This window comes from Streptopelia decaocto (assembly GCF_964273445.1).
Source record: "Streptopelia decaocto genome assembly, chromosome: 6".
NCBI lineage: Eukaryota > Metazoa > Chordata > Aves > Columbiformes > Columbidae > Streptopelia > Streptopelia decaocto.
The window spans coordinates 32099056-32122113 of NC_138660.1; the positions used below are offsets into that span (position 1 = coordinate 32099056).

At 38.7% G+C, this 23058-nt stretch overlaps 1 protein-coding gene across 4 annotated transcripts in view; it reads right to left on the reverse strand.

Moving 5' to 3' along the window:
* The window catches only part of DIP2A (disco interacting protein 2 homolog A), a 106667-nt gene that overhangs the window by 52497 nt on the left and 31112 nt on the right, over window positions 1-23058 (reverse strand). For all 4 annotated transcript variants that reach the window (XR_014184403.1, XR_014184404.1, XM_082056273.1 and 1 more), the window contains exons 2-3: window positions 22844-22915; window positions 7049-7168 (exon numbers count right to left, since the gene is read on the reverse strand). Coding sequence is in view for 2 of the 4 variants with exons in the window: in XM_082056273.1 (XP_081912399.1) it covers window positions 7049-7168; window positions 22844-22915 (192 nt within the window). In the remaining 2 variants the exon portion in view is untranslated. The remainder of the gene's footprint in view (window positions 1-7048; window positions 7169-22843; window positions 22916-23058) is intronic.

The following is a 23058-nucleotide window of genomic DNA, read 5'->3' on the forward strand; positions in this document are numbered from 1 at the left end:
AAAAGTGAAGGGAGGATACAAGCAAGGTCAAGTCAACATATTTTCCACATGAAATCAGCTTGAAAAGGCTTTGCAAGTATCACTGAGGAAGAACACCCAGAAAATCAATACTGAAGCTACAGAATATCCAGCACATTCGTTTTGAGCTATGATTTATTTCTATTTTGGGGGGGAAATTTCAACATGGATACTGTAAACCTGCAACAGCATTGGAGTCCATCCCTCAAAATCTGCAATGGGAAAAGAAGTGAAAAATGTACACTTGAAGTTCTCACAAAACAATGCAAATAAAAACAGAAAGAAGAGGCTAAAAGTATATGAAGAATTAGGAAAGACGCACAAACTGTTTTCACTTCCCTGAAAGCAAAGATTAACCTAATATACTCATTGGGTGTATTTTAACTTTTCTTATTTTTTAAGCCAAAACGGAGATAACAGAGGAATTTGGTGTTGAGTCAAGACCACACTGAAGATGAAATTTAATGTATTCAAGTCATTCTAAATCGCCTTCAGCAGATTTTTCTCTTTGACATATATATTTCGGCGGTGTCAAAAGCTAAAACTTATGTAGAAAGTAAATTAATGAGAAGTGAACAGATGTCAAGAAGAAATACGGCAGACCAAAAATACACTTTAACTTATGACCTAAGATTCAAACTCAACAAGTACCACATGTATACACTTACACATAGCTAAAAAAGGGCCCAAAAAGCAAGTACTGTGATGGTGCATTTGTCTTAGCCCATTTCTTTCACATGGAAGCTTTTATACAAGAATTAAAGAATGAAAGTGTTCAATTGGACAAAAAGATGTATTCTTTCATTAAATATCAATCTAAGGCTGCAAATACATAACAGGTTCATTGCCTCGTAGGTATGAAACTCAGCCATGTGACATATAAACATTTATACAATTAGATATTTTTTAAAAAAAACAATTTCTCTGCTCCATGCCTGTAGGAATTAACCTTAATGATGACTACAAGTAAAGCTGCATATTTTACAGTACTTTTTGTTTTGTTTTGTTTTAAAAAAAGCTACCATTTCTGGTACTAGTCCCAAAACTGCTTTGGTCATGCTCAGCACAAGGTTCTTCCTAATAAATTTTAAATGCGCTGATCAATTCCAGTTAACTTTGACAAGGTAGAGACAGCTCAGAGGAAAGCCAGTGAGTATATATCGTAACAAAAATCAGAGAGGTTTTTGCTCATCCCAAAGTATGAAAGGCTGTGAAACAGCCAAGCGCAGCAGATCAATGTGAACCTGTGGGAAGTCTTGGCACAGCTGCATCCCAACGCACGGGATGAACACCTTACACTTGGGGGACAACTATTCAATTCTCCATTTCAAAAAGAACCAGATTGCAAATGCTGCCCTACTACACAGCACGATTTACTGCGACACACGAGGTCGAAGAGACGCCGTGAGAGAAGCAAAACACAGGACTGGAAGAGCATCGCGCCTTTAAGAGAAATGCCAGAAAAAAACCAATCTGCTCTTAATAAAAAAAATCAGGAAGCTGCTTTTTTTAGTTACAGGTCCAAATGAGAAACAAACTGTTTCCTGCAGTCTGGCCAAATGGATCGCAAAAATCAAAATAAGCCCTGTGCATATAGCCCCAGACACCACCTAGTTCTTTGCAGCAATCGTGTCACAGCTCTCCCAGGATAATCTGTTCAGTGCTGTATTTAAAATACATATATATATATATATATATGTATATATATATATATATATCTATCTGCAAATATACTACACCACCTGTGTGTTCTTACAAGACTAAGGAACTTACTGGGTAGATGCTTGTCTCAAATAAGAACTTTCTGTGCAACTAACCTCTGAGAGGTTCAAGGACAACAATGTTATGAAGAGAAAAATATCTTTTAAAAGTACCACTTCTTAAACCTCTATCTTTTGAGACAAGATTATTTTTTAATACTGTGCACCCTGTTAGATTTTTGTTGCTGTCCTTCACACCAAGGAGTTGTTAATAGATGCTTCGTGTATTAAAAATTCACTGCCCTCTCTCTATGTCTCCCTGCCCCCCATCCCTACCGCTTTTGTCAAGTCTTGGTTTCTCCTTATCTTGCATTTTGGACTTTCTCCCTCCCCTTTTACAAAAGTCCACAGTTGAAGTTTATTCTCATGGATACCCAATAACAAATCTCATAATTTCACAAAACCCCGGGAAGTTTAAGCAGAACTCAACGCATCTCTTGTTTTGTTGTGTTACTTAGATGCACTAAGGACATTACTGCTATCCATAGACTTTTGAGAATATTACTTAAATTAAAGGTTATTTTTGCAGCCTTAAAAGTTAGGGGCAAAATACCATATCAGAACTGCAGTCAAAAACCAAGCTGCGTTTTGCTTTTTTTAAAAGATGGTACCTATTAGATGCATTCACTTCAACCATGCATATAGCTACATATAATTTAGAAACTATTTTTATGTTACATTAATAACTGATAGTAAGAAGGGGAACATAACAAATGTTTTTTCTCCAGCAAAGATCTTCTAAAAGAGAAAAACAACACACAATATTTATAGTCCGTATATAAATTAAGTCATCAAATAACATTGCAGATAAAAAAACCCAAAGCATTCTTAGCTAGTTGTGTATTTAGGGAATGGAAAGGACTCGCTAGAGGGAAGGGTATGTTGAGGCATTTTATTATAACAAAGCAGAGTGGGACAGGTCATAACACCACACAGATTTGTGATAGCAAGCATGGGAACTACTTTTTATTCCATTACCAGAGGGCAAAACCAGCACCACCTACTCCCAACCCCACAACCTGGAAAATACCGGATTAAATGATAAAAAAGCAACCAGAAGACAGTCAGGATAAATTTTTATTCTGTTTCATGCTTTGTTTTTATAGTGCTGATTTAACTCATCAGTTCCTTCTATACTCATTAAGATCTATTTCCAGCTTGAAATCTTTCTTTTAATATCATGTCCTTGGATAACAACTGAGTGGGACCATCTTCTCTCAGCCAAATAAATCAAGTAATCAGTTTTACTTCCCTGGAACACTTTGTTCCTGTTGCACTTTTACTTTAAGAGCTTTTCTACATTATGTACATTATGAAACAGAATTCCCTAAAAAGTTAAAAGGAATTAAATAGTTTTAAAGGACCAGAACATTTAGGGTACAGAAATTCATAAATTACCACAAATTAAAGTTTATTTGGATATTGGAGTTGCAAGAAGCAGCTCCCTACCATCATCTATTATTAAATTCTTAAAATTTTACTGTGAAACTGACTTAACATATAAGAACTGCGGCCTTCACTTTTCTTCAGTGGATTAAATAGTCATTAAAATCAAATCAAATGTAATCTGTATCGCAGGGAACACAAATGCTCAACAGTGAACACTGAAAGAGATGAAGAGCAAGCCCAGCATCTTATTAACATGAAGATTGCACATATCAAAGTGAGAAAAATGTCCATATGCTGCCATGCAAAAGCAGAAGTCTTGAAAAAATAGTTCTATGCTTCTGAACTTTAATAAAGCTGCAAGAAACCATCAACAATTTATTATTGATGCACGACGTTTTTTCTTTCCTCTGTTGCAGTAAGCCATATAATCTTCTCTTGCATTTTATGTATCTAGTCTCATTTTCTTTCCATCTACATGTCCTTAAAAAAAAAGGGGGAGGAAAACTAAGAAATAGTTTGCGGACTATAAATCACCTAAACTCTTACATCCTAAACCTTCCAGCTACGACAAGAGCATTTTTCTTCCCTGGTTGTAGCCTCTGCTTGTTTCTCAGCCTCTGACTCTTGGTCCTGCCTTAGGCACAGAAGGAAGAATTTCTACAGCTGTTTAAAGAAAAAATGACATTTACAAGTTGACCAGTTTCCCTTCTGCTCCCACATCTCCAAATACGAGCAACTAAACCAAACAGCACTGGTGGCCCATTTGATCGCATCCCTCTGACAAGTAAAAAGTTTTCTGGTAATATTTACTGCTTGAAGACAAAAATCTGCAGGTGATAAAAGTTCTAGTTAATTTAAATAGACACCAGCTCTGGCAAACTATTAAAATATGTGCTTACAGCCAGTAAATGGCAGATAATTTGCATAAAAAGGCAAAATTGTTTTGCTTGCTTATTTTAAGTAATTTATGTTGATGGGTCTAAAATAACTATAATTGCTCGAGGAAGAGATCCTGTTCTATGGAAAGTTGCATTCCACCCTCATCAACTGCTCTTGAAAAAGACACAGCAGAACTGATGAGATGTGAAGGAAGGAAAAAAAATAAAAGGAAAAAAGAAAGAAACAAACACTGGAAAGAAATTAGAAAAGAAGAAACAACACACCCTCCACTACCCCCCAAAGTCTAAAGAATAAGTCAAGCAACTGATAGAAGGAGCAATAGTATCCAGAATTACAGCCAAAGCTGTTTATCCTTCACAACAGGTAATGTGGGTCAACATACAGGGAAATTTAACGAGGGAACAACATTGTGAGCTGGTGGTGGTGGACACCTGTTCTTTAGGCAGAAAATGCTTGTGACATAGCTGGAATTTCTCGAACTGAGGCTGCTTTGTGAAGCAAAACTGTGACTCTTTATGTTGAAGTATTGGGAGGAACAAGGTGAAGCTGCTTCGCAGTAACCGGCGTTTTCTGAGATGTCTTGTCAACATTTCTGTGCACGCTGAACATATACATAAATCTCATAGCATGAAAAAGAGCATCAACACCGATGGGAAGCATTTTCAGACTTGAATCTACTAGATGTTTCAACAACTGTTAGAGTAGTAATACTTTCGAAGAGTAAAACCACATGCAGCAAACAGCCGGGATTTTTCTTTCAGTCTAGCTTTACACTGAGATCAAGAGGAGAACCACTAATGCCATAAATCTGAAGAATTTTCTACTAAGGAGGTGGTATTGGTGTCTGAAACCTATATCTACATTATGTTGCATAGACTTGGGTTTAACTTAAGTCAAGCAAAAGCATGGCTATTTGGTTTTGATAAGCTAAGCCTTGTCACGTATTGCTAAAGGGAAAAATAAATCCAATTACATGTGTTACAACTAAGAACTTTCTCCCCAAGAGTTTAAATTTCAAAGTGAAGAACTTTTAATGAAATATGAGTTAGTGGAGCAGGGATGGGAAAGCACAGAAGGACATGACAGTCCACATGAAGCATTATCATGGGTTTTGGCACTGGCCAGTGTTAAGTACAAGAGATAACCTGAAAACCCTAGGATCAGGCTTCATCTTCAATAACTGGCACTGGCAGAATTGCCTGAACACTTAAGGACAGTCAGAAATACTCATATTGAGATGCACGAATATTGGGCAAGCTCTACACTGATGAGATTGTGAGCAGCACTGCAGAATCACTGAAAGTCAAGCTTAAGAATTTTAAAATCAACAAGGCCATACAAATACTAACTCCAGAAAAAGAGGAGGCACTGACAGACTAACATTCAAAAGCCACGTCTCTTCATAAGCAAGTGTGCTGGCTGAACTGGTTAATATCCACCCAATTTTCCACGTCTTGCGCTGTAAGACTAATGAGCCCTATGCCGAAATTCCCCCAAACAATACCGGTAATATAGCAGGGTTGTTTACTTGTTCCTTATTTTTGTTTGTTTTCTTTTTTAAGTATCCTCAGTGCAAATTAAATGGGACATGTTGAGGCTCTGAGACAGGAAAATTGTCCGTGTTTACAGCATATTGCTCTAGACCCTCCCAGCCCTCTCAGGTGACAGTTCCCGTGTATTCCTCATTGTAGTTGTGCTCTTTCTCCAGATTTCATTTCTGTTGATTTAACAACATCAAATGCTACTTTAAATATATTAATTTCTGCCAGATTCATGACTCTGCTTGTAATTTATTTTGAGCCTGCTTGGTCGCAAACTAACTTGGAAATCATGGGTGCAATTCAACCACTGAATCTGTTTTTTTTCCAGTATATATTCAACAGTAGAATTATATAGACAATACATTTGATATGCAAAAATAAATTTAAATGATTGTGTCATTTAGTTAATTTTGATACTATATAACTTTCCCTGATATTCAAGAATTTCTTCTTTGTGTATCTGAATACATGAGTCTTTCCCAGGAGCCAACGTACCCTCAGAATATTTCAGAAGCCTCACTCATCCTTCAGTTATTCCTAAGGAACCCAGAGCGGCACATCAGCTCCATTTCTGGAGCAAGGTTTTAAATATCAGCAATGCATATACAATGCAATAACCACCACGTCCAAGCAGCTGCAAAGCAAGATGACGCAAGACCAACGACATATGAAGGATGCACAGTACGAGTCATCACTTGCACTTCTCAGCCCCAAACCCAAGACATAAAATTACCCTGGAAAACAAACATACAAATTTCCAGCTAAAAGCCCAAATTATTTAGGAGAGAAAAGCTTCCAAACACCTGCCTTTTCTCACTATTGTGACAAGGAATTTCACAGGGAAACAGTGCACTTCAACCACCTGAAAAGTAACAATGGAAACAGGATGTGATGAGGATATTGATATTTTCACAGAAGTTTCCAAAACAGGTTTGTCACAGTGGTGTCCATTTAAAATTAAGTAGAATGTCCATTGTGACATTTCCCTTTTTTGTGCACTTGCTTTAAACCAGGAAATATTTGAAAGTGAGCTACAGTAAATATGATAATCCTATAACCTTCCTTTAACAAAATAGCTCAACAAACCAAACAAAAAAACCCCACCAAGCCTGTAGTCTTCTAAACGTTTAAATAACTGTTCTGGAGACCGGAAAACCAATCAGCAAACAAGATAAAATTGTTCAGCATGGTGTAAAATTCACAATAAGAAAAACATCAGAAGGCAGGTCTACAATTTCTTTCACTCCAAGCATTTCCTCCATTCTGGATTCGAACAAAAACACTCCCCTATGGAAACACAAAAAGCTACTTGAAAAACATTCAGTAGGTCTCCCCTCTCTCAGAGCACTTTCAACTTTCCCTTTAGGTGTAAGTACTGCTTTGCTGGTACAATTTTGCTCTTAAGACACCTGAAGTTTTAGCCACGTTCATTTTCCTTACCAGATCGGAAGCGCTCGTCCCTCGAGTTGGTAGAACGGGATTTCTGCTGTTTAGATACAGCAGCGGTAGGTTGCGAAGAGCCTGAGACTCTGTTCTCTGTTTGCAGGGATGGATCCACACCTGAAATACAGTTTTATTTCAGGACAAATTCAAGTTTGTAAATAAAACATCTGCTTCCTAATGTCTACATTCTTTCACCATCCTTGACACCTACTTACCAGTTCAACTGGAGCCCTAAGTGTGTACCTTTAAAAAAAAAAATAAAAAATCTCATCTTCCAACTGCATTTTAAATTAGACTTTTTAGTTTGATCCATAAGCATTTCACACAGAATAAACACTTCCAAATTACAGAAAAATGCCTTTGTTTTTTGCAGGAGCTCACAATCATTGGTAATTAGGTGTTCTGTATGCCAGATCCATGTGGAAGGATATTACTGCCGGACATCAAGACTTAGACAATGGACTCGGAGATCCTGAAGAGACAAGATGATATTGCTCCACCTTTTAAATAAAACTTGAACTACTCTGTCAAGTTTCTTTCGAGTCTAAACACAAGACAGCTAGTTTGAGCAAAGTTTAGGAATGCGCGTATCTGTTTAATCTATTCCCATTTAATAGAGCTATACTCAGAAGATTCGCATTTTCGAAAACTCCGCGATTCTCTAATAAAAACCTTGTAGATATTAAGGGCAGCATTACTCTGGCAGCCTCAGATGTCTAAGAACCACTGCTCCAATCTAGGTTGGCTGGGTATTTTAAATACTCTTTAAGGGTTTTTTGCATGAACCTATTATAAACTTATGATCTTATGTGGATATCTGGTTTGGCGTTGTTTAATAGTAAACTTTCCTTACCCATATAAGACCTGCTGCACCAAGTTTCCTATGTTTTTAGCTCTTGTACCATATAGGGTCAAGAGCCTTGCATTTTACTCTTTCCTTCTCTTAAAGAGCTTCTGCTTTCCTGTCTGACCTCAAGTCTTGCTAGAACTCAAAAGAACATTTTCAAAATGCAGATATTTACAGAAAGCATCTATCACTGAAGACATCACTCAAGAGGACTCTATGCCAGTTCCTTTGCAAGTAAAGCTCTTTCTTTAACAAGAAAAGATTCCTCCTTCTTTCATGGGCTTTCTGTTCTCTCCCCTTCCCCCCAAGTACGTACCAAGAAAGAAGCTGGTAATTAATTATTAATAAAACTAGCAATTATAAGAGATTTTTATAAAGAGTTTCAGTAAGATGTGGTCTTCACATTTGAAGTGTAAGTTTTAAATACCCATTGGAATAAACGCACCAGTCCAACCTGAACTGATCAAAATGAACTTTCAAATATGCTCTTTAAATAGAATATCCTAAGGAAAAGTGTTCTATCTTCTTCCAGACTGGATCAGTTGCTAGGTATCAGACAACATCACAAGGTGAATGTGCTCCATAATCCCCTTCCCATCCCCATTGGCAGCTGAAGTTAACTCCTCTGGATTGAAAAGCCAATCTTGAGTTAGCCAGGGAGGGCGTGTGGGCAAAAATAATAGGACCCTACGTGAATAGAAAAGGAATGTTTACTAAATCACACAGATCTACATGTTTAGAAAGTAATCCAACTCCTGAGATGTTCTGCTGCCTTTCACAATTTGCTGTGCAGAAAGAACAAACACATTCTCACCTAATGGAGTTTTCCTACTGTCCAAAAGTAAAGGTTTTGAAGTAGATGACAGGCTAAGTAATATCAAATGCATTTCCTGATAGGGGAAATGAGACAGGCCAGTAAAGAAACTGAAGCGTCCTCAGCGGAGAGCAGTCCAACGTGGAGCTGAGTAAGCACACAATGTTTCAACGCCACCCAATATAAAGAGGTGACCTTCCCTGAAACACTTACCAGAATTCAGTTTCTAAAAGAGCAACAAATTTAGCCAGCCAACAGAACTGATTCAACGTATCTGATGCTCAAAGAGTGGTGAAAACACTTGAGAACTGTATTTTACATTTCATGTGAAGAGAAGTTTCACATAACCACAGGTCAAGAGTCCAGCAAGGTTTGTTAATCTGGAAACAGTAAACAACAACTTCATATTTTGTTAAAAAGATTGAGGCAAGACATCTCCTCAAAGCCTGAGCCAAAAAAAAGCAGATGCAAATGGATACTGTGATAACCAAGGTGGTGAAAAGAACAGGCTAAGCAGCTAAGCTGAGAGTCTCCGTAGAACAGATTGCCAGCTGCAGAAATTTTCAAAATTTTTTTTGCTTTTTCAGAGACAAAGGTTTCACATCGTAGTGCAAAAATGCCTAGGATGAGCCTGCAAAAAAATCGCTTCTTGGTAAATATAGTAAGATATTGCATCTGACTCTTAGGCTACACAATTATGTGCCAGAAAAATCCCGTTCCACAAGCTTGGTGAAGTTGTTAATTTATCCTGGTACTATGCAAATCATTACCTGAGCCTTCAGCAAAAGCAGCTGGATAATTCAGCTAACTGCGCCCATTGGAACTGAAGATCTTTACAAAAATAACGTATTCAGTAGTATACATCAAAGACACTTGCTCCACTATCACTGTGATTTGCCTTTTATCTTACCCAAAGCTAACAAGGATAAAAAGTCATCCTAAAGAGACTGCCTATTCCAATTAACTAAACAACTTGCTGTTACAGGATGAAATTAATGTTAACATTTGCATTATAACTGTATTATTCCATCCACTAACACTGGAGATTCAAGGCTAACACTACCATTTCTAGCAATTTTGATTTATACAAGCAAAAAATTATTTTGCTATAGGAGCACTGAACAGTTGCCAGTCCAATGAAGACTCTTTGCTCTTGGCTAAACACATCCGGCATCAGATAGGCAGAGATAAACATTTCAAAAACATACTTTGCAAAAGCGCAAAAATTATAGCTAGAGGACTTCCCTGGCAAACCCCACGCAGAGCAGTGGCCCTGTTGCCTCCTTCATCTCATCTGTATAAAATGTGATGTCTTAACATCAAACTCAATGGATTTTAAAGACTTTCACCAGTGTCTCAGCAAACCGTAATCTGAAGCAGCTATTGGACATTCAAAGCTAACTACCTTTGCAAAAAGACTGATCTTGAAATTCATCTCCAAAAAATAGAAATTCAGACAGAGTAACTTCAGCTCTAAACTAGGTTAATCTACATGAGGTAAGCCGTACCAGTTTACTAGCTAAACCTTTCAAAAATAATCTCTTCCAAGTTGTAAACTGAGAACTAAAAATAAAGGAGTTAAAATAGCATAGCAACAATTCCCTCCATCTCAGTTTTACTTGTATTGCTACCCAATTATGTGTCAATGCCTCCAAACATCCACAGTTTGCAGATGATGCTGAAGCACATTAAAAAGCTTTGCGGAGGGGAGGGAAAGAGGGAGGCCAAAAAGGGAACTTCAGGCTCTTCAAACGCTACTGAACCTTCCTGCAGCTGTTGAATTGGACCTAGAAATAAGAAAGGAACAAAAGACGACAACCAGATTCAAAGCACTAAAAGAAAGGAAAAAGGGGCATGACAAAGCAGAAAGTAAAACAAGTGTGGGAAAGCCCAGGTCTGGCTCTAGGCCAAGCTCTGGGTCCGCCCAGCCCCGCTCTGGTCCCCTCTCTGCTTTCTCCCCCCCAGGCTCTCCAAGGAGCACAGCCAGCCATCCCCCGGCTCTTCAGCCCATCTCCTCCAACCTGCCTCTGGCTACCACCCCCTCCCTTGCTGTGGACTCAAGCCCTACAGACCTCCTGGCCATGTTTCTCTGTTGTGGCCTGTTTACCACCCACACTCACACAGGGTCCCTACCAAAACGAGGGATGCTTTTGCCAAGGACTGCAGGTCGAGAAAGGTTCTCCTGCCCCTCTACTCTGCCCTGGTGAGACCACACCTGGAATATTGTGTCCAGTTTTGGCCCCTCAGTTCCAGCAGGACAGGGAACTGCTGGAGAGAGTCCAGCGCAGGGCAACAAAGATGCTGAAGGGAGTGGAGCATCTCCTGTGTGAGGAAAAGCTGAGGGAGCTGGGGCTCTGGAGCTGGAGAAGAAGAGACTGAGGGGTGACCTCATTAATGTCATGATATATAAAGGGTGAGTGTCCGGAGGATGAAGCCAGGCTCTTCTTGGTGACAACCAATGATAGAACAAGGGGCAATGGGTAGAAACTGGAACACAGGAGGTTCCACTTAAATTTGAGAAGAAACTTCTTCTCAGTGAGGGTAATAGACACTGGACCAGGCTGCCCAGGGAGGTTGTGGAGTCTCCTACTCTGCAGACATTCAAACCCGCCTGGACACCTTCCTGTGTAACCTCATCTGGGTGTTCCTGCTCCAGCGGGGAGATTGGACTGGATGAGCTTTCGAGGTCCCTTCCAACCCCTGACATTCTGTGATTCTGTGTGACTGCTTGGCTCCCTCACCTCTACCCGCCCTAGTGGGGAGGGAACTTCAGGAGTTTCCTCGTTAGAGCCATTTATTAATCCCTATGTGAGCAGGGGCAGGGCTGGGTGTGCTGGAAACAGCTTCTCCTGCCCTGTTAGCACCCCTTCACTCAGCATGGCAGAAGAGGCCCATCCTTGTGCAGCACCCATGAGGTATCTGCATGTAAGCCCTTGATGTCTCCATCACCAGGACACCTCGTACTCCTCAGAGTCTTCTCAAGCAACACTGAGTAGCTGTGCTAACGCTGAAGTACAGCTCCGCAATAACAGTCCTAGTAATTCCAGCTTTCTTTAAATACAATTTTAGGTAGTTACTCCCCACTGAACTGTAAAGGAAAAAAACCCAAAGTCCCCAAACTCTCGTCACATAAATGACCCAAGATTTTCAAGTTTCACATGAAACACATATTATAGAATCATTTCAGTTAGAAGAGACCCTCAGGATCATCGAGTCCAGCCATAACCTAGCCTAACTCTAGCACTAAACCATGTCCCTGAGAACCTCATCTAAATGCCTTTTAAAAAGCTCCAGGGATGGTGACTCCACCACCTCCCTGGGCAGCCTGTTCCTATGTATACTGAGTTCCAGATCTTTTCATAGAAAACTTACAGCAGGAGACTAAATGGAAATTATTCCTCAGGAGACTGAAATCTGAGGACTGAGGCCCTCTCTTTACTTTTTGGTCTGAGAAGCCTCACGTCAGTTATTAAGCACCCCATCCTTACTCAGGTCACAGTTCAATTTTATCATTCTTTGCTGTCATGCCACATCCCAGAACATATTACCTGATGCATACATTTTTGTCTTCATTATCTGAAACGATCTAAGGGTTCACACCTTCCAGATCAGCGAAACTGAACAAAGCTCTACCCAATGTAACTTATAATCCAGAATAAGATATTAGAAAATCATGACTCAAAAGCAAACAAAAGAAATAGGCATCATATATATGTACTATGCTTGACAATCTTCCACCGTTGTATAACATCTTCCTCTACTCAACAATGTAAACTTCAGCTCCTAAATTTCCACTTGGATAAAATAAACCAATTTTAAGGGTGCTACTGCTTTCCATTAAAGGAAGAATACAACAGGAGCAAAACCCACAAAAGCATAGAAGACACTTGTTAAAAGTTCAGTGAACCCAAATACCAGCCAGGAAACCAAACTGTCTCAATGAAAACACCAACAGTGAGACACACTTGTTTACACATTATGACATGACTGTTAAACAGAACACCGAGGTGTTACTAGCTAGAACTTTTATTTCTCAATATAATACTCCATTCTAAGTAGCAGTCCAGGGGATTGCTCCACAAGCAGCCCAGCTCTCCTAACATAAGCTGATCCTGCTCGTCAGTCACAGCCGAAATTAATATAAATTACCCAAGTGCCCCGCAGCACAGGTCTAATCAAAGCAGGCGGTAAAAGCAGCAGAAGTCCTCATGGCAGAACCAGCAACACCAAGTCAGCCCCCGCACCTCGGGAGACCCTGTTAAAACAGCCCTTGCTTGGCTATTGACTTCCAAGGTGATGTTGGCCACATCACTTCCGTAAATTTGGTTATATTAGATGAGCTGGCAGAGGCAAGGTCCATTTAAGCACGCTAATTAGAAGAGAAGCAAGCAAGTTACCAAGGATGATGGATATAAGCACGTTTTGGGTGCCTCATGAGAACAGGTTTTACATTGTTAGTTCCAGAAAAATACAAAGCAGTGTCTAGCAAAAAAAGACATGCTGTGAAACAGCTGCAACACTTCATTAGCACAGATGAGCATGAAGGGCCATCACCTACAAAACACATCCAGGGACCCCAAAACCTACAGATCCTGAAGCCAAGCCCACTTTATTTCTAGGAAATACACAATTTCTAAGTAAAACTCTGATATCACAGGACTATAGCTTTTAATTTTATCATAATTTTTGAAAACTATTTACCTCAATGTTTCCGATTGAATTAAATCCTTGGCGTTTAGTACGCTATTTGATCTTTTGTTCTTGACTTTATCAGAAGGTTTACACCAAGATGTACACTTTGTGCAGCTTCTAAACTCTCTGCCAAATAATCTATCGCATAAAGATCCATACAGAATAAACCATCCTTAAAATAATACAATTATTAGGCTCTAACTATCTAGGAAGCCCTTACCACTATTTAGGTGGTACCTACCAACTGATTACCAAATGAACCATGGGAAAAGATGAATGGCTTGCACCTGACTACTTAAGTTCAGATTACTTGAGAACCACCTGCCCGAGGACTGATTTATTTGAAAAAAAAATATATATATAACTATATAAAATTCACAAAGTGATATATCACCAACATTTTGTTTCTTCTCCTGGCAGCAAGCTCAAAAATATTTGCTTTACCTAGACAGATATAGTTAGACTGGAGTAGAATGACTCTTACTTTTAATGAAAAAATTATTTTTCACAAAAAAAACTTCAACAAAAAACATAGTTAGTCTAATAGCATCATCGCCATATTCAAGCTCTTAAAAGAATGTACTATAAAATTTGGTCATAATACTGAATACTGCCATACTGAAAAATGACTCAATTAAAAAGGCATATAAACAACAATCTCTTGATATTTTGGGAAACTGTGAACAGTCAAGCTACAAACAGCTTTTTCAACCAGCCCAAGTTATCATATGACATTTTCATATATTTCATTTAAACCAATTACACTAATATCCAACTAAATTAGTCTATTAAAATTTGGACATACTTCGATCACAGCTTTTATAGCCGACATGTAACGTAGGAGTTTTAACTCAATAGCATCAAGAAAAAGGTAACTGCACTTTTTTCCTGTAAGTTATAAATATAAGAAATTATAAAAGCTATTGTAGACTGTGAGACACAGGAGTAAATTGCACATTCCTTAGAAGAGGAACTACAGAACAAACACTATAGGGTATGTAAAACACATCCCGTTCTAACTGAATGCGAGGCTGAGGTACCCACAAAGAAATTTAATCAAAAATCACAGCTATATAGAATCACAGAACAGCCCAGCTTGGAAGGGACCCTGAAAGATTATCTGGTCCAACCTTTCAGATGGAGAAGGGCATGTATCCTTGATAGCAGCAGAAACTGGAGCAAATTCAAATGACTGCAGAGGCTTAAACCCCTTTTCCTACACTAGTTGGCAAAGCTCTAATCCCACTCAAACATGTCTTTCTATCCAGCCTGGCTAACAGCATGTGCACTCATCATTCATCAAGTAATCAAAAGGATTACAGTGGAAGAAACACGCTCTCTTATTTTCAGGCCTTCACATGGCTACTAGACAAATCCATCAGTCATATTAGGCTGCATTGCTAAGTTATCTTAAAAGTACTATTTGATTGTTTGATGCTTTAACTGGGCTCCTAAAGAATTACCAGTAAGGTTTTTCAAGTAAGTTACATAAAATAAAACAATGAAAACATCAGAAAAATGGAAGTATAAGACATACCAGCCTCAACCAAAACATATGGCACAGGGGCCTAAGGGCCACAGGCCTCAGATCCACTTCACCAAAACAGACAGAAACCTCAGGGAGCCAAATCTCATTCATGTACCCAAGTAATTGGCCACTGAAGAGGACGAGATCGTTCAGAGGCATCACAGAGAAACCTGTTCCTGTATTAGCAGCTCTCATGGAGGAACAAAGTTTCCATGCAAGATGGCAGCAACCTAATGAGGAGAAATTATTCCATGAACCAACTGTCTAAATTTCTGACGGTATCAGAGGGTTTGGTGTAAAGGTGACAACTTGTCACAACATATCTGAACATGGTCTTCAAAAATATTGGCAATGAAACAGCAATATGAGTTCATGTAGACACCAGTAACGTAGAAGAGAGGTTTTAGAATTCCAACTTCAGCTCACACACCTGAGTAAGCTGTGGAACAAAAAGAAATGTTTCCATTTAATTGAAATTGGTAAACCTTTGGAACAATAAGCAACGACACAGTAGGCAATAGAGCATCTACAAGTGTAAGGAAGCAAAATTAACATTCGTGGCAGACGCTATCCCCTCATTTCATATTTCATATATAGGTATCACTTTTTAATGTCTCCTCCCCTTCCACCTAAGCAAAATATTATTTTTCTTCACAATGCAGTTGTCCTTTCCATTCTAGTGAGGCTCCCCATTCACTAAGCATTATTTTTTTCCCTAAAAGTCTCCTTCAGGCATCTTTTGCTGAAGCTTTATCGAAACTAACGCTGCCATACTACTGCCTAAGAGGGACTCGTACTACAGGCCAGAGCCAGAAGCACCCACACAGGACTGCTACCCATCCCAGTCTTGCATCTCAACTTCTCCAGAGGGAATTTCAGCAGAAATACATTAACAGTGGAAGGCTGAAGCAGCATTTTCACACGTTCAGAGCAGAAGTCCCTCAGCTAACAGCCAACACTGATCTTCCACTCAGCACAACACATCCAATGGAAAGGAACTGGGATTTTATGGTTGCTTTCCTTGCCCACACAGTGCCCAAGGAATTGGTCAGGATATAGTTACGAACACTTGGCTTAAGCCAAGGGGAAAACTCTAAATGAGCTCGAAAAGCTGTCTGGTGCTCCTATCTGCAGGTTTGTTTACGATGAGCCTTTGTCCAACCTCTCAGCTGTTGAACTACCTAATTCATATTTGCCATTACCACACCCTGATACAAATATGTTGAGGAGTTTTGCAACATGATTCTTTGGGGCAGCCATCCAGCTTACATAACCCTGTTTGGATTGAAGAACAAACTCTTTCCCCGATCTGTTTGCACATCAACCCCCATTTCTTTTGACTGCGCCTTGAAGCTGAAGTCAGTTCAAGAATAATGATACGAGAAAAACAAGTAACACCTTACATGTTTTTTAATGTTTTGGGGGTTTAATGAACCAAAGGAAAGTCATAAGTGATCAAACTGGAACAGAGGAAACTGCAAAGCAAATAATATCAAAATTTATGCAGAAATACAGTACATTTTATTAGAACCAGTAATAGTTGGGACAAAGTAGATGAGAAAAGAAGCCCTCGATTTCAGATATAATTAATTGTGCAGTTCCTGTGGACATGTAGGTACTTAAATGCCTCACAAGCAATACCACCACTAATGATACTCATGGTGCTTCAAAATTTCAAGCCACCTTTATAAAGCCCTCACGAAGACGTAGAAAATACCAGCTCTTGGGAACATAAAAATGACTAAAGGACACTGACTGACTTGCATTTGTTTCAGACCTCAAAGAGCTCTTTAAAGATCTATGAATGAAGAAACTGAAATTACTTGTTTTCCTTTAAAAAAATACGAAGAACCATATGCTTTTATTAAAAAATATGATCAGCTTGTTTCCTTTAAGACTATTTTATCTTAATTATTCTCCAGCACTATTAATAATTGAAAGATGTCTCTGTATGTGTTAATTCATCTCAGATTTAAAGCAGTATGGGAAGTTGGCTTAACTGACACCACTAAATTTCATGATACTCACAGGTGAGGTTTTGCTCTGTTAAAAAGAAGCTACATGCTCAGGTTACTTGAGAGTTATAAAAAGCAACATTTAGCATCGCTTTTAACTCAATGAAATAATGATTTGTTGCCACACGGGGTTTTTTTTGTGTGCTGGGTTTTGTTTGTTTTGGGTGTTTTTAATCCTCAATATTAGAAACAATATGATGCTAATGACAATTTGGGGATTTTTGTTCTCACCAGTTACATCATTACTCTATATAAAAATCACACCGGAGACATGCAAGTCTCTAAATTTAATCCACCCCAGGAAAACTCCTGATGTCAGCTGTCAAGAAATAACTGCAAAGTGTCACTCGGTAACAGCTTTTACAGCTTTTTGTGTGTGTATGTTTTTGTTTGTTTGTTTTTCTTGAAAGGAATAGAAAGAGCTTGACCTAAACACCTTCGGTTTTATAAGTCGTATTTTAGGGTATGCACCCGGGTAAACTTTCTCAAAACTACCATGAATGTGGACTTGTACTTACAGCTGACAAACACACCATGTTCTGCAAATAACAGCTCTCAGAGGAAAATGAAGAATGTGTGTTTTTTCAAGTTTGTAAAGCAGAAGCATGTCTGCTTTATTATTCACACACTTGTTTTTTATTTCTTTATATTTGTTATATTGTCACTAACAGAAAAGCAGCAGTGGCAGCTGCACTGTGGTTAATGTACTACTCGTATGTTCTTTCACAATAAACCCATAAAAGCAAAAATCGTGCAAATTTATTTCCCGAAGATGAAGATGGACATTTGGAACTTCTATGTGAAACCTGACGGCTGAAGAGACAACCAGAGGCTCAAACCCTAAGTTTTAATCTGGCACTGATTGTTTCTCCTTGTACCAAATTTGTTTCTAACATCTACCAAAACAGAGATGACATAATAAAGCAAACAGGAACAGACCATTATGGGCTGAGGTTAATTACAATCATGTAGCTGACAGCAGAACAAGCCTCTGTTGCTGGACAATTCAGTGTAGATCCACTACTGACTGCACAAGTACGGCCTCAAGTTCCATAAACTACCTGTGAAGCAACAGAGGCTTCTTCCATCATCTCTGGATTTTATCTCATCTGCTTTGCCTTGGAAGTGTTCTTGAATCTTTAACATCAACTAGGTCCTAGCAGGTTCTTCCAACAAACAATTTCTTTTTAAAGTACTTAAGTACATTTAAGTACTTTAAAAAACCACTTATGTTGCCCAAGACAACCTCCGAAATGTTCTCTTCCCAGCAGAGCTCTCCCAGGTTGGTTGTAGCTACCACACCAACATCTGTCTTGGACTTTCCCAGAGAATAATCTTGGAATTTATCCTTATCACAAAATACAGGTAAAGGAAAGCTCACAGGCATCTTTTGCTCTCCAGAAATACAGGGCATTCAAGGCACTGGTCTGATCCTGCTGGGCACTTGACAACTAATCTGCAAGGGGACAGCTGGCCTCGAATGCTAGCATTGAGTTTTCTCAACAGAAGGCATATTTAGACCAAGAAAATTTGACTCCTGAAACATTCGAGAGCGAAGAAGAAAACTAGTAAAACACAGATAAATTAAAAAGAAATATATAGCACCGTATAGATGTTATTATTATTATTGTTATATAAATATATATATTACAAATATTATATATTAAAACCACTTCAGCGGTTTTATTTACATTATATCTATAATATATATAAATAAAGTATAAATAAAAGATCTACAGTGCCCAAGATTTTAAAACTACACAAAAAAAATTCTGCTTTTTAATGAAACAGCTGGTAGGTGAGCAGGAAATTACCATGGTAGTGAAGGATGGCTGCAGGGTAATTCCTATTTAACAAAGGAGAATGCAGATGACCTTACAATGACTGATCGTCGCTGTCAGAACCTCTGAGGTTCACATTTCATCTTCCCCTTTGGTTAAAATAGCTTTGAAATGGTTTCAAGTGTCTGGAGTATCAGCAGAATAGAATAAATTTTATTTATTTCACCTTCAACAGTCAGCTCATGATGTTTCACTTCCTGACATGAATTTTTTAATGCTCCTGTGACAAATGTACCTTCACAGGTTGAAGTTACCTGCTCTCCCAAGCACAACAGTGAGATTGTTCAGAATGAGGCTTTTGCAGTTGCCATCACCCCTGGTACCACTTCCCATTCTTAGATATATTCCACATGGGGAATATGAAGTGATTCTAGAAAGACACAGCTCCTTTAACCATCAAAAATTCATTGAAATTCAACAGAAAACTCAACGCTTCTTACTTTTGCACAGGCATTTGGTTGGAATAGAGAAAGATAACACATTTTAATTAGTATTTCCCCATAGCTACATAGTTTTACGGTTCTTAAGTGAAATCTAACGTTTCTGCTAACTCTTCATAACTGCAGGTTTAGAATTTTAGAATGCAAACCAGAGCCTACAGTAGCACAACTCCTGAATACTAACACGTTCTATTTAATTTTACTGTTAATTGAAAATATGCTTTGCAGCCACTTTTGGCTTTTTCTATTCACCGAGCCCTTATCGGAGTTATTTCACACTGTATATATAGATTTGGTTCCCCACAGATTCAGCTACACAGTGCAGCAGAATCTTAATCCAATCCATTTTACACGGCATTCAAGGAGCAGGAGTTCTCACATGGGTACATTTTACTTGGCAGCTGATGAGGTAAAACGTGAAAAGTTAAACTTCCAGAGCTCGAATCTTACCAGGATATGAGTATGCTTTAAGACACAAAGAGCACACAACTTGATTCATAACTATTTGTTAAAAGAAGATCCCATCAACTACCCATATAAATCTGAACACGATATTTCATGTTTCATAAACTTACAGTAATCAAAACCTTTCATTTCTAACAGTGTTCCTATTATTCCTTTTACTTTCTGCCTCTCACCAGGAATGCTATTTCCTACTCCGTACTTTCATTGCCCACCTGATACTTTGTTAAAAACCTTACAAATCAGCAGGATTGTACTATCCGCTTAAGTTTCGTAACAAAACAAGTAGAGGTAGGGATTGATGCACTGGAAGGAAACATCAGGTTTTGTGAAATTCAAAAAAGTACTGAAGAACATGAGACAAAAAAATTAATTGGTCAGCAGTCTTTACCTCATAAACCAACAGAGAAAAGATGACAACGCATATAATTGGAGAAGAAATTATTAAATCAGCTGTAGAATGACACGAGTTACTGGTCCTGGGGATGGTCAAATCACAGACTCTTCAAATCTAAACTGCTGACATGCATCAGTCTGCAAAAACTTGATGGATAATGGGAAACTTAATCAATCCTACCAGGAATGCTGCTGAGCAAAGGACATTACAAAAAATCCTGCGATCAAATTGTTAATGATAAAAAATTACTGCAGGCTTAAAGCCACTGGGACTCCCACCCATTAATCTGAGCCACGCTGAAGCTGTGTCAATTAACAAAACTCCAAGCTAGAACTGGGTTAATGGAACATACGTCAGGAAACTGAAATAAGTAGTTAGCTTAGAGTTTTAAGCAAACCTTGTCTTTTTGATGGAGTGTCTGTGTTTGTGCTCAGGCAAGCAGCCCACTCACTCTCTTTTTAGCATATTAAAGCTAGATTCCTGTTATCTCCATGCAAAGCCAGGCTAAGCAGTAGACAAATCGGGTAATCCAGTATTCCTTACAAAACACGGTATCAAGCAAGGAGGACAGACCATAGGATCAGCTAATTTCTGACCACTCCTTAAGATGATCAGGGAAAACCTGGCTGAACAAGGAGAAATTTTGCAGCAGCTGGAAATCTAAAGGGACCTGGGATTATTAGTAGAGCCTAATACCAGATCACAAACGAGGAGACTGCTGAGCTGCGCTGCCATCTCCTTAGGCCACGCTTTCTTAGTTACTGCCCAGGATGCTGAAGTGTTAATCTACATTGTATGAAGTCACTTCTCCCAGATGAAACACTCCTGGAACACCTCAAGTTTGAAAGGGAAGCTTCAGTGAAAACAATTCGTATTTTTCCTACTCTTCTTTTTAACTTGTAAAGCTGCCTAGCAAGTCTGTAGTTTCACACATAGCGTGTTACTGAATGAGCAGGTTACCTAAATAGGACATTACAAAACACCTCTGGAAATTATACAGGTATCACAGCAGGTTTCTAGAGCAGACAACTGAATTTAATCAGCTTAACACCCCTGGAAACCCTGCACAGGAGTTGCTTCTAAGACCCCAAGAGTTAGAATACAACATGAGGCCAGCAGCATTCATGCAGAAGAGGGGAACAAAGGTGCTTTACATTGCTTTTAACACTTACTTAAAATATTGAAGACAGTGTGCTGTACTTTCCTAAGCTACGCTTTAGCCAAGAAATTGAACTGTTTATGCCTTTCAGTTTAAGGGTTAAGAGGGGAAAAGAAGTTTAAAAATCACTACTAGCAGAGAGGAGAGAAGGTGGAGTAAATCAACAGTTGAAATCCTAAGACATGACTTTCTAATAAATAGAGTTAATTGCAGAACATTTCTCCTGATTGTTAATCCTCAGCCAAAATCCATACTTGGCCTGGTCTCAAATTCTTTGGTTAAGCTGAGTTGGAGGACAGGGTGTTTTGAACAGCAAAGTGAGGCAGTTTCTCAGAGAAAAACGGTGTAAGGAGGAAAAGCTGTGGCAAGTGAAGCGAGAGCTTGCGGCTGCCTGCAGTACTTATCAGAAACATCCCAACTGCTTCTATGCAAGGAATGAGCCATTTTATAGAGATGAGTTAGATCCTTTGTGGTCTAGAGTATTACAAATTTACTAAGCGAAAAGCTACAGCCATTCTTAACAACAAGAAAACCACAAAACAACAAACCTGTGCTAAGAAACCTCATGATGAAACACCAAATCACGTTCTAACTGTTCAACACCAAATACACAGCGTAGAAGTTTTTCTAAAACATCACAACTCAGCAGAACTCAGGAGAACAAAACTTTCGTCTGTCCTGCTCCAAAGAGCCACAGGGGTCACTGATCAAGATTTCAAAAGTAAAAGGAACTACCATCTGGTTCAACAATTTGCACAAAAATGGCTGCAGATGTCTGTTTCTCCATCAAATCAGTAACTTCCATAAATACCAGAAACAAAACAGGACCAAAAAATCACAGCATTGATCCCTCTGTTCTCTGATCCAAAAGCATAATACTAACCTTGTAAAATAATACCTGTTATTCTTTTTCTCTCATCTGTCTACACTGTTTCATGATTGGTTCCACTCATCTCTGTTCTCTCCTCATTTTCCCCCATCTCAACCAGTATCTCTCAAGCTATGGAAGAACTGGCCTGGGGTTATTATACAAGACCAAAGCTCAATGGTAACACAACAGCTTTAACCCAAAGTGATTTAAGCGTCCTAGTGTAAAAACAAATGTAACAAGTTAAGCATTTAGTTTTTTGCCATGGAAATCTGATAATAATCAGCTTAAGAAGTAATAGTTTATAATAAAAAGTCAGTATTTTGAAGAAACTGGGCAGGGTGAGGTGGGGGGTGCAGAGGGCATGTGCAAAAAAGCACATTGAAGAATGAGAGGGACAAGGAGTGAGTGTTTGCATTTAATGAAACTGGCTAACGTGCCTCCAGGAATAACTTTTCTCATTTTAAAAATTATCTTAAAGTCTTGAATATAGACTAAAGTTTGCTGACAAAAATGTTACCATTTAACATTCCGCATTAAATGTTAAATATATATATCTCTCTCTGACTTTTCTCTTGTTCTGCATTTCTGTATAATAGAAATTTTCCGCTACCAGTTAGATGCTATGTCAAGCAAACATCAATTCATCTGTTCCATTTAGTGAGAAATTTCCATTACGTATTTTCACAGATTTAGCACCAAAGTTTTAACTTCTATGCAGTCTCTTACCTTGAATTAGTGGTATGTACCGTGCCAACAGCTTTGCTCTTTTCTTTTCATATCCTTTCTGAGTGATGTCTCCTAAAGAAACAAATAAATAAATTCATGTTATTTTGAACAGTTTCTTCTTCTCATTTTCCTGATACCTATGATTAAACTCTCTAACACTGAATGAGCTACATTAGCAACAAAGACCTGGGCATGTCAGAGAAATTCATGGCCAC